The 12,558-nt window shown below is 54.4% G+C and overlaps 2 protein-coding genes across 2 annotated transcripts in view; both read left to right on the top strand.

Moving 5' to 3' along the window:
• The window catches only part of LOC116822944 (T-cell surface glycoprotein CD3 delta chain), a 341,703-nt gene that overhangs the window by 125,084 nt on the left and 204,061 nt on the right, over positions 1 to 12,558 (top strand). The gene's annotated exons all lie outside the window — the stretch shown is intronic.
• Positions 259 to 5,398, top strand: SCN4B (sodium voltage-gated channel beta subunit 4). The gene is made up of 4 exons (XM_032777198.2): positions 259 to 417; positions 1,873 to 2,095; positions 4,116 to 4,245; positions 5,142 to 5,398. The coding sequence occupies exons 1-4, from the start codon at positions 316 to 318 to the stop codon at positions 5,233 to 5,235; spliced, it is 549 nt and encodes a 182-aa protein (XP_032633089.2). The 5' UTR covers positions 259 to 315; the 3' UTR covers positions 5,236 to 5,398.

Below are 12,558 nucleotides of genomic sequence, written 5' to 3'. Positions count from 1 at the left end.
CGTGGTCCTGAGGCTCTGTCCTGCTCTGTGTCCTCTAGGAAGGCAGCGCGAGGACTGGCTAGGTTAGTCTGAGGCATGTGGTGCCTCCAGGCAGCCCAATTAATGGAGCAGCAATCTCATCTTGTTACCAGGTGACTGCATGACTGCAGCCTCTGGGCATGCCCCAGGAGATGCTGTCTCTGAATGGGAATCGGGTATTGGGTGCTGCCGCTGTGGAAACTGATGTGTCTTTGTTCTCTCTTTCCCTGGACAGGTTTCCATCTCTTCGCCACGACCGTCACCTTGGAGGTCTCAGTGGGGAAAAACAACCTTGTGATGGCTCTGAACGGCTCAGAAGTGCAGCTGCCCTGCATCTTCACCACCTGCATAGGCTTCAAGGACCTTGACTTCACTTGGTATTACAACAGCACTGAAGTGGTGCGTGGCACGCTCTGCTCCTCGCTGGGTTTGATTGCCAGTTCTCCTGGGTCCCCCCGGCACAGACCGGCGGCTAGCGCTTCAAACAGTGATTTGAATCCCGTTTCTCCTGCTTTAGGACACCCTGCTGGCCGTGAGGGATCTAGTTTGGCAATTTCCCTCTCAGAGCCCACTGCACCCCATTGGCTGGGCACCATAACGGCCCACAGGAGGCACCGCTAGGTTTGGCCACAGCAAAGTCACCATTTCATTTCCTGTAGGCATGTCTGTGAGCTTCGGCTTGGAAATGTCCCGTTTCACTCAGGAGCAGGTCAGCACTGAGCAAAATTTTCCAGCTAAACAGGCCCTTTCTCATGCTCGCCATGAGATGCCAAAGGGTCATTGGTTCTGAGAGGCATCACTTTTCGCCCCTCTGCCTGCTAGTGTGAGGCATTGCTTCCTCCTGTCAGCCCAGCTGCCCTGCAGCCCTCCCAGCCTTGGCCAGCTGGGAGAGGACTTTGGAGCCTGCCTCTCTGGCCAGGTATGCACAGCACTAGCTGCTGGAATGCACAGCTCCTCTGCGTTGGCCTTCACATGGCTGTGTCTGCTTCTGAGATAGGCACTGCAGCTCATGGATTCCTAGGGGCAGAAGGTGGCTAATGCAGCCACCTGGCAACAGAGACAGGCCGGCTGCTTTCATGATGTTGACTGGACTGCCCCATTCTTTGCCCCAAGCATTCAGCTGCTTCTGCCTTTCATGTGGGAGGCAGGAGGTGGTGGGTGTATGTGTGTGTGTGCAGAAAGGAGGGAGGGGAACAGTTCTGGGGCCCAACAGGCACTAAACTACATTGTCATTTCATACAAACGTGGCTTAATAAGGAGAAGAGCCACCCCTAGCATTTGGCCAGATGCAGGCGAGGAGTGGGAGAGTTAACCTCGTGCTGAAGAGTCAGGAGGGGGCAGTATGCATGGAGTATGGTTCTGCTCTGCCTCCATTAAAAGACCCCCCTCCACTCTGCTCAGCCCCTTGATGACTGTTGCATTTCAGTGGTGCATACCTAGCATGCAGGAGACATCTCAAGGGTGGGAAACAGATGTGCTGAGAGGAATAACTGGCTCTGGGAGCCCTGGGCAAAAGCCAAGCATTTAGATTGATTCTACCCCTAGCCCGGAGGAGACAAAATCCTTGGAAAGCCAGAGAGGGATGGAAGAGAATTTCTTGTCCCCTTGTAATCCATGTCTACGCTACAGCTGTCATTGTCCACGGCACTGGTACAACTTGCTTGTCCCTAACCTGGATGCAACATGGTTGCAAACCCTCAGCCTTGGTACCTCTGTGCCTGTACCACCCCTGAGTTGTGTCTGACTCAGCTGGCAGAGCTCTCAAGGCCTCCCCTTGTCTGGGGCTTGCTGAGTTTGTGGCTTGGCTGTGCTGTTTGCTTGCTCAGCATCCTGGTGCATTCCCTCCCACTGCAGATATATCGTGGGCATATAAAGAACAAAGTGTCCGAGCCGACGATGCTGTATGCAAACCCTCGGGTTCGGTTAACTGGCACAACCACTGGGAGGGAAAACAACATCTCCATCTCCATGTTTGTGGACTTTGATGACGCTGGGAAGTACACCTGCCATGTGAAGAACCCAAAGGAAATGAATGCTGAACACAATGCCACCATCATCCTCAAAGTGGTCCAGGAGAGTAAGTGTCTGCCAGGAGGAGCCCTCCCACCCTCACTCCGCTGGTGCCGATAGACAAAGGTTCCCCTGAGTGACCAGCGGGATCGGGCAAAGCTAAAACAAGATATGCTGCTAGTGGCATACCAGGGGACTGGGACTCAGGACTGCTGGGTTCTGTTGGGTTTCCATCAGTGTAAAGGAAAGTAGAATCTGCTCGCAGGAGTTCTAGTCTGGCTCGGGTGACCAGTGTATATTCTAGTTAGTCTTCAGCAAATGGCTGCGTCCACCTCAGAAAAGAGCCCCAGGAGAAGCACCTCTTTAGGAGAGGATCAAGGCTGGATTGGCCGAGGGGCATTGGCAGAATTGGGGGTCTTTCACTTCACACCCCTCCTCCTGCCAAGAAGTAAGGCTGACCTCTGAGTGGGCTCTGGCTTTTAGCTCCCTTGATCTATTTTGGATGCCTAACTTGAGACCCCTCACGCTGAGCACCCACAACCTGAGACACCTACAATCTCTCCAGGAGACAATGGCTAAGATAAAGATATGGGCCATCCCCTGTCGGCCCTGCTACAGGCCAGGAGCCAGGGGCACAAGAAGGGCATTCATGGGGCAAGCTCCCTCCATGGGTTACGGTCTAGTTGAACCATGAGCTGTGTGGTTGCTGGAGAAAGCTTGGGGCAGCAGAGACTAGAGCAGGGGTCGGCAACCTATGGCACGCATGCCAAAGAGGACACGCAAGCTGATTTTTAATGGCATGCTGGAGCCTGCCAGGATTCCAGTGTGCCATTAAAAATCCTGCCGACGTGGCAAGCTGCAGGGTCCGCGCTCCCTGGCCAGAGCGCTGGCCGAGCGCAGCAAGGCGCCGGCACCTCCCATGCCTTCCGCCCCCTTCCGCTGGAGCCCTTCCGCCGTGTGCACAGTGCTCTGGGGGCCGGGGCTGCGCGCTCCCGTGGGGCAGCATTTGGCTCCATGGGGAGGGAAGACCGCTCCTCACTCATCCACAGCCCCGCCGCCACATGCGCAGTGCTCTGAGGGGTGGGGCTGTGCGCACGTGGCAGCGACAAAACTCCGGATGAGTGAGAAGCCTCATGGTAAGGGGGTCGGGGAGGTGGGGGCAGTCAAGAGACAGGGAGCAGGGTGGGTTTGATGGGCGGGTGGGATCCTGGGGGGGTGGTTGGGGTGGGAGTCTCTGGAGGGGGCAGTTAGGGAGCAGGGGGTGTGGATGGGGCATGGGAGTCCCAGGGTCTGTTAGGAGGTGAGGGGTGGATAGGGGTCAGGGCAGTCAGGGGACAGGGATCAAGGAGGGTCCTGGGGGGGCAGTTAGGGTGGGGGGGGGTCTCTGGAGAAGGTGGTCATGGGACAGTGAGCTGTGGGGGGTTGGATGAGTTGGAGTTCTGGGGGGAGCTGTCAGGAGGTAGAGGTGTGGAGAGGGGTTGGGGCAGGCCGGGAGCAGGGGGATTGTATGGGTCCAGAGTTCTGGGGGTCCTGTCAGGGGGCAGGGAGCAGTTGGATGGGGCATGGGAGTCCAGGGGGTTCTGTCTGGGTGCGGGGGTGTGGATAAAGGTTGGGGCAGTCAGGGGACAGGTAGGGGGTAGGGTGCTACGGGGGCAGTCAGAGGTCAAGGGGCAAGAAGGCTTAGATAGGGAGTGGGCTCCCAAGAGGGGGTAGTTGGGACAAGGAGCGGGGGAGGGGGGTTGGAGGTTCTGGGGGGGCAGTCACCTAGCCCTCTGCCCTGAACCCTGCAGCCCCTCCCCCCCACACCCCTGCCCTGAGCCCTGTACCACCCAGCCCTCTGACTCCTTCACCCCCTCCCATGACCCCAGCCCTGACTCTGGCACCCCCACACATACCCAACCCCGCTACCCTGATATCTGCACCCCCCTCACAGGCCCCCAGCCTTCTGCCCTGACTCTTGCACCCCTGATGTCCCCAGCCCGCCCACATCCCATGCACCCTGCACATCCCCACCCCCACCCTGAGCACCAAACAGGACTCTTCTGACTGGTACCCACTAACATCTCCTCTGGTGCTCTCTCCTGCAGTGGTACCAGTGGACAACACGCTGACGCACATCATTGTGGGAACCGTGGGCGGGCTTGTCGGCCTCCTCATCCTCATCCTTGTCATCAAGAAAATCGTCCTGCTCATCCTCAAAAAGTCTCAGGAGAAGAAGTGAGTACGGATGGGCTTCCCTTCTCCCAGCCCCTGCTGCATCTGGCTGGGGGTGCGGTGCGTAACCCTGGGCTGGGGTTGTGCTGGGTGCAGCCTCATGCGTACCACATGCATGGATGTCGGTGCTCTTTCTGACCCTCCTCCCCAGCCCAGACACCTGGGTGTTCACAAGGAGAAGGCAGAAGGCAGCATGACCCAGCAAGCTGGACCCAGAGCTGGAAACTGGGCTCTTCTGAGTTCTGTTCCCAGCTCTGCCTCTAGCTGGCTTTTCACTTCCCCATTGCCCCAACCGTAAAACTGGGCCAGGGACACCCAGCTAACAGGTCATGGGGCCAGCACGAGCATTTGTCTAACTGGTGCAGACATGCACAGAAGCCTGCTGCTGCCCTGTGGTCGGACAGTTCCCTGTGACCTGCCGTGCCCAGTCCTGTTGGCAGTACCCGAAGCACAGGGCTTGCCTTGGAGAATGTGGCACAAACACTGTTAGCTCTGTGTTGGGGTTGTAGTCCTGAGTCCTCTGCCCAGCATGGGGAAGGCACGGCTCTTTGAAAGTGTGAGCCAAGGACTCCTGGTGTCTGCTGCCCACTCCCTCTGTGCCCTGCAATGTGTCCCTTGACTTGTCTGCCCCGTGGGAATGATAGTGCCTCTTGGCAAGCAGGGAGGATCCAGGCACTAGTGCCAATCTAGTGTTTGGAGCCATGCCTGCACGTCTCTCCCTGCATGGCTGCAGTGGGGGGCGAGTTTCCCCCCAGCTCTGAGTGCATACGCCCCTGCGGCCTGGTCTCTGACAGGTGGGGAGGGGCAGTGACGCCGGGCAGAGGGGGCCAGGTGCACATTCAGGCTGAGGGGGGCTGCAGGCACCAGCCAGCTGCTGTAGGTGCTGTTCTCTCTCCTAGGAAGGAGTGTCTCGTGAGCTCCTCAGGGATCGACAACACTGAGAATGGTCTGGCAGGCTCCAAGGCGGAACAGAAAGCTCCACCAAAGGCATGAAGCAAACTCAGTCTGACCCATGAGGCAGCAAAACTCTAATGGCGGAGGGAGGGGAAATCTATTGTATTTTGAAACTAACCATGCTTGAGCCATCTCAGTATTACACGCAGGCCTACAATTTGCGCCACTTCTCAGCCCAGACTTGGAATGCTGTGTGGCTTGGGAGCAGCTGGGGAAAGGAGCAGGCCAGCTCTGTTCTCTATTGGGAGGAAGTGAGTACTCTCTGCAATGGAGCTTGAGCTGGGGTGTGTGTGTGTTTTCACGTGGTGCGTGTGAGAGAGCGGCTGGGTTGTGACACACAAACGGCGTGAGGGCACTGAGCAGAAACGGTGCCTTGCGAAGCTGAGAGGGGGTGGGTGTCGCCTGCCTGGCTCAGGGGTGCTAACCTCTGGGAGGAGGCTGTGCATCAGGCAGAGGGCAGCTAGTTCCTGGAGCAGAGCCTGCTGGAGCGCAAGGCGGCATGGAAGACTAGCAGCAGAGAGAGATGCTCCTGTCCCTGCCTGAGCATGGGGCTGGCTCAAGGAGGAAGGGGGCTCTGCTGCCATTCCAAGCACACTTCTGAACCAAATGCCCAGTGCCACCTTTACCAAGCCTGGCTTTAATCTCTTTTCCTAACTGGTTGAGGTAGCAGCGGGGGCCCCTGTTGCTGCTCCTGGGACGAGCTCTCCCTCCCCTGCCACTTCCATTCCACCCCAGCAGGTGAGCTGCCCACTTGGTCAGTCTGGGCTTGTGCAGCTCTGTGGTACTGTCACCAGCTGCGGTTGGTGCCAAGGGTGGAATACGCTGCAGCCAGGAGTCGCTGTAGTCACAGGGGGGCTATGTCCGTTAGTTACATACAGCAGCCATTCACCTGCTACCCTATGTGATTGCTATGGGCCTGGATCTCCACTGCCTTGCCCCTGGTGTCGTCACTTGCACTAGTGCAAGGGGAGTGCAGAACACTGTCAGTCAGACTTCCTTTGCACATGGCTGCACAAGGTGCAGGGGTCCTGTGTCTGGCTGCCTGGCAAACCTGCCCTGTGAGCTCTGCGTGGAAAAGGTGGGTCAATAGTAAAGTGTTGGGGGGAGTCAGGGGAAGGATTCATTCCTCTCCCTGCACTTTGTCACTAGCACTTGCCTGGCTCATGGTGAGGGCACTTGTTCTGCTCTGGGGTGTTCCCTGTCCTGCTGGCAGCAGTGCTGCTTGTGGGGGAAGGGCAGCTGGGACACTCGTGTAATTCTTGTTCTCTCCCTTCTGGAGGGTCCTTGTGACTCTGCAAGACTCCGCAGTGATGGGCACGCACCTGGAAGGAGGCAGCTGGGGCGACAATCTTCAGGTTTCTGACTGTCCTCCTGGGACAGAGGAAATATTGACAAAGTGCGTCCGAGCCCACGAGCTGAGGGCAGTGGCTGGTTCTGTGTCCAGTGCTGGCTGTGCTTTTACCTTCAGAAATCTTGACTCCCCTGCCCCCTGAGCAGCATTCAGGGGAAAAGGAGTCCAGATTCTGTGTTGGGTCCTAGCTGGGCTCTAGAGCATGGCACTGCGATCCCCACCAGGCTGCATTAGCAAAGTTCCCAAAGAGCCAGGCCCACATTCTGCCTTCTGTTACGTGTGCCCAGACCCAGTGACGCTCGTGAGCTGCATGGGAGCAGCCCCTTGGAATCCCCTTGCTGTCCAGAGTGACAGGGTGGCAGTGAGGATATTGTCACCCTTCCTGGTCTGGTAGAACCCACCTGGCACGGCCACTCCCTCTGGAGCACTGGAGTTTTCTGTGGAACTACCAGAGCATCCTTTCTTCTTCCCTGTGCGGATTGACCGCTGCAGCCCCATGCCCTCACTGGATATGCTGGTGCAGAATTGGTGCCATGCTTTGTGACATCCGCCCCAGGAGGTTTTGTCTCCCACACGTGCTGGTGAGGTACCAAACATGTCCTCTCCCCGAGCCGTCTGACACTCCAGTACCAGCTGCACTGACAGTCCTTTTGGGACTCAGCCATCTCCCAGAGCTCTGCCCTATGACGCTGGTCACGTCTCCACCAAACACACTCTTGTCTCATCCCAGGGAACACAGGGCTTTACCAAAAAGTTGCCATGTTGCTTGGTAACACCCACAGTGCTGGAATATTTTTGTTTTAGCAGCGAGCGCCTTATCGGCCTGGGTGCTGTCTGCCTGTCCCTGCAGTGCTGCATAACCAAGTAGAGCTGCAGGTTCTTTGCACTGTTCAGCCCCACGGGGGTAGGGAGCACCAGATTGTGAAGAACAGGTTTGCACATCCCTGCCATGTCTGGGTGCTTTGTGCCATAGGGAGCAGCATGAATGGAGCTGGGGATTGTACTAAGCGTAGTATCTTCCGAAGGAGCCAATCCAGGCGAACTGAGGAATCTGTCTGGAATTTGTTTAAATAGCACCAGCCCCGTAGGGGATTTTCCTGCCAGTGGAAGTTGGGGGGATGTGCTGGGAAGTGCACCTCATGGAACGGAACCAAGTGGGGGAACCCCGAGAGAAGCCAGTGTGGCCGTCGTGTCCTTGGAGAGGAGCTGGGCGCTTTGGTGGCCTGGGGGCTTTGGCTGCGAGAGGGCTATGTATTAATGAGGAACTCCAGCGATGGGACTGGAGAGCCCGGGAGGCCAGTGCTAGGTGAGGACAGCCCTGAGTGATGCAGGAAGCCCACCGAAGTCTTTCTCTTGATGTCGCTGGGCTTTGGGTCAGTGCCTCAGTGGCTGTGATCATGAGAGGTAGTGCTGCAGAAAGTGAAAACGCAGGGAGAGTGGCCAGAGGCTGGCTGGGGACAAGGCCGTGACTCCAGACTGATGTGCTGGCATGTGTAAACACGGGCCATGAGATGATTGCTGTAGGGCACTGGGCCTGATTCTCTTGCCCTATGCCTGCTTTACGCTGGTTTCGGTGGAGTCACTCCTGATGCCCAGGAAGTGAGTGGTGGGGCGTGAAAGGCCAAAGAACTGGCGCCCATGACTGTTGGTGAATGGGTCTGCCTCCCTTCTCATGGGTACACCTGCCTGCCTCACCAGATGCTTCCTTCAGGGGAGATCGGGAAATGGATGGGCGCGGTTCAAACTGAACACTACATTTCCTTCGTGTTGCAGACCTCTCAGCTGCGCTGTCTCATTTATGTGGGTTTAAATCAGGAGTAACGCCATGGGAGTCAGTGGAGTAAGCCCAGTGTAAACCTGGTGTATGTGGGAGAAGAACTGGGCCCAATGTTCTGTCCCCTGCTCCTGTTGCCCCAGTTGCGAGGGGCTGCTCAGGCAGCAGGGACAGAGGCCGGAAGAGGGGCTGCTGGAATGCAGCTTCAGACAGCAAAGCGAGTGGGGAAGGCTGCTGCTTGAGGAGCAGGAGCAGATGATGGAGCTACATTTCTAGGCTGCATGTTTAAACCCAGTGAGCTGTGACGGTTCAGTGGCTCCTGTGAGTCGTGAGTTTCAGCCCCGTCCCCGACGGACAGAGGTCGTATTCGAGGGTGCACCAACTGCTTGAGTCTGTAGAGAGAACCAGGCAGCAGAGTTCCCAGCTCCGCCTTAGGGCAGGGTGGAGGCTAAGTTCCCATGCAGGATTTCTGAGGGCATTCAGCCAGGAACTATCCCCAGGGTGGGGTGGGATTGCCTGTTTTTATGCTGTGGAAGTGCCGCACAGCTCCTTGAGTTCTGCGCTGTGCACATGCTTAGGCATCTTCCCAGCCCATGCCCCACAGCCAGGAAAAGATGAGGTTGTCAAAGTTGCTGTGTCTGCCCAATGGCAGAAGAAACCACCGTGAAATGCATCTGCAGGAAGGTGTTGTGTAGGCCTGTGAGCAGGCCCATGCTCTGTGCTCATGCCAGGCGGAGCAGCCTGGAATACATGCCTTGGCTGCACGGCTCACCCTGTCCTGTGTCCTGCTGTGGCTGATGCACATTCAGTTGCTCTCCCCACTGCGTGGCATGTACCTGCCCGGTTTTCTAGGGAGAAGTTGCTGTAGTTTTCCCCTCAGTTCCGGTTTTAGTCTTTAAAGCTTGGCGCATACAGTGACAGACATGGAAGAAGCTGACCTACGTAAACCATTTGTATAATGGATTGAAATGGGAAAAACGGCTCATTCGGTTTCCCTTTCACTTAAAGCATGTGGAGCTCCATTCGCTATGCAGGGAGGGAGTATGGTCTAGTCATGGTTAGAGGACTTGGATTCAGGACTCAGGTTCTGTTCCTGGTTCTGCTGCTGACTCACTGTGTGACCTCAGGCAAGTCGCTTTGCTTCTCTGTGCCTCAGTTTCCCCATCTGTAAAATGGGGATAATAATACTGACCTACCTCACTGGTGAGTAAACATTTGTAAAGTGCTTTGAAATCCTTGGCTGACAAGTGCTATAGATGGGCACAGTGTCATTAGGGGAGAGCTACTTGGAAGGGTAGAAACTGATCAGGTGAAACATACATGTTGTATTTCACTGTCCATGTGGAAATCGGATTTCTCTCTGGACACTTACACCTTCTGTTAGTACAGCTGGTGAGACCTGAGAGACCTTTTCAGTTCTGTTCTGTTTATGACTTTATCCACACACTAGAGTCATCTTGGCTGATTCATGGCTGATCGATGGGGCGTCCTGTCTCATGCTCTAGCCTGATGACAGGAAGCTCCCATGCACACCGTTCCCCAGTCCTGCAAAGAGGCTCCTGTCAGTAACAGCAGCAGCAATATTGACATTGAAGAGAGAGCAGGCAGTTGTTCAGGGAGAGGTGCCAGGGACATGATGAAGTTTGCTAGGGACATTGCTATTGAAAGGGCTTGGGTACTGCAGTGATGGGTGGCCACATAAACCCTGAGACAGAAACAGGAGCGGGAGCAGAGACAGGCCTGAGATAGTTGGGGTTGTTCTCTGACTTCAAACCCTTGAGTACATGGGGAGCTAGAAAATCCTTCTCCATATAAATGAAAGGGATTAAAAACAGCCCCAGACATGCTATTCCCAGGTGCTATAGCTGAAAATGGAAATTTAAAAAATTCTCCATCTAAAATAATTCTAGTTGACTGTGACCCTTTAAAATAATGTTATTTGTTGTTTGAATGTCATCAGCAAACTCCTTCATTCCTTGTGTGGGCTGTATCTTTGCCTTCGTTCATGAGGCTAAGGAACTAAACTCTACTGTTCTCCCCAGCCCCTTCCCCCGTAGGAATCAGGAATCAGAGCTGGTCTTGGCTTTTCAGGAGCGGGATGCGGGTAGGAGCAAGAACAGCTTTCCGGCTCTGTAACAGAATGGGAGCCCATTCTGGATGAGCTGTGTACGAACATTTAACTGCAGGGGACTCTTTGGGAGTTAGTTTATGAACGAGCCTGACCCAGCTAACGAACAGGCTTGTCAAAGCAGCGCAGGGGGGTTACTGGAGCAGAGGGGGACGTGGTGCCACTTCATCAGGAGTATGATGGCCATTTGAATCTGAGTGTGATTGACACGGCGTCCCACCTGGCTGCTTGGAACTGCACTCAAGTCTGCAAACAGCTGCAGGAGCTGCTGGAGTAGAGGAAACCCAAGAAGCACCCTGTGCTGGTGCGTCTGTGGCTGTTCCTTTCAAGAGGGAATGATTCGTGGCTGTGCTGCACCTGCCCTAGTTGCTTACACCAGGGCATAGAGCTTCACAAGGTGCAGGACAAAGGTGACATGCTCTCGAAGGGTAGGCTTTGTGGCTGACAGTCTTGCCTGCCGGTTAGAGTAGGCAGCTAGGACTCCTGGGTTCTGTTCCCAGCGCTGCTGCTGCGTCTCTTTGGGTAAACATGGACAAATCATTTGAATCTCTCTCTGCTTCAGTCTCCCCATCTATAAAATGGGGCTGATAACTCTGATCTGTCTCAGGGGTGGTTTGTAAAGTGCTCTAAGATCGTTGGGCAAAAGGTACTGTATAAATGCAAAGTATTATTAATGTATCATCATCGCTCATGACATTTTAGACCAAAAGACACACAATCTTCCAGTTGCCCCATGAAATCCGCAGTCCAGCCTTTGTGAAGAACTTCCATAGACAAGTAAAGTTTGGGGAGGAAAATTTTTTTTTTAAGTATCATTTTTAGCTGTCATAACCTGTTACTCTTTTTTAGAAGTGGTATCCGGACATTGTTCTACTTCCACATGATATGCAATGCTGTTCTATGCATGGATTATTCCTCTGGCTTGAGTAGAGAAAACATAACAATCAATTTTTGAGATACATTTCTGTACCTGTATGGATTTAGATATGCTGTACAATGGGCATGTTTAGAAGGTTCCACTGGCTTGAATAATTCAACCAATTCTTGAGCTATTCCCTTTCTTTAAAATGGGGTGTCCCACTAGAACCTTTCAAACAGAGGGGATGTTAAGGATGAGTGTATACTGTAGACACATGTATATGTGTATATAAATACATATAGTTGTAAATAAACACAGAATGTAGAGGAACATTCGGTCTGTTGCCTTTAAAACACATTTTGCACTATAGAGTTTTATTTAGCTTTGCCTTGAATGAAATAAAAGTTTGTTTAATAGAGAAACTCTTCCTCGCCTGGGTTCTTTCTGATGTTGATTTGGGATCTTTGCAAAGCTTGGTGTGAATGCACGTGTGGCTGTGCGGAGTGCAGCAGAAGTAGCAAGCACAAAATTTATTCCACCTGCTGATCCTTCAGGGCTGATAGCCTCCCGCCCCGAGTGGCCAAAACCAGAGACACCATCTCCCAATTACCCATGCAGTGCTAAACATCGTGTGTGTGTGTGAATCCTTCCTGACCCTGGAGCCATTGGACTGTGCCATGAATCATGAGGCCTGACTGTGCTGGGTGAGTATATTGTGCAGCGTTGAACCTTTCCAGGGAGCTGTAGGGATTATTAGTGTCACTGTTTTGGTGGGTTTTTTGTTCCAGATGATTCAGATGGATGAGCCGAGTACCATGTTAATCATCATCTGGTATGTCCGTTGGGCAAATCCTGTTCTCAGCTCAGCAGTGCGTTACCTCCCCATGCTCTGCTCTCCCTATGTGCTCAGCCATACCCCTGGCATCAGTGAGAGCAGAGAATACCCTACATTCTTTCTGTCTTCTTCAGCTGAGCCCATGAGACACCCTTTGGGCATGTGTTCTGCATAGCAAAGCCAAGAATCACCTGACCTTTAAAGCACCCCCGTGAAAGTGAGAAACCCCATGTCCGCTGCCTGGGTCACGAGCGGAGCCTGGAGCATTGGCATGCTCTGAGTGATGCATCAAGGGGGAATGGTTCCAGAACTGAGGGCCTGCCGTCAAGGCGCGGCCTGACCCAAAGCCCACTGAAGACACTATTGATTTTGAAGTGCTTTACGTCAGGCTCTGAGAGGGGATCCTGCCTTTAGA

The sequence above is a fragment of the Chelonoidis abingdonii genome, chromosome 18 (assembly GCF_003597395.2).
Source record: "Chelonoidis abingdonii isolate Lonesome George chromosome 18, CheloAbing_2.0, whole genome shotgun sequence".
Taxonomy (NCBI): Eukaryota; Metazoa; Chordata; order Testudines; family Testudinidae; genus Chelonoidis; species Chelonoidis abingdonii.
The sequence above is the reverse complement of the archived record's forward strand: the minus strand, read 5'-3'. Positions and strand labels throughout refer to the sequence as shown.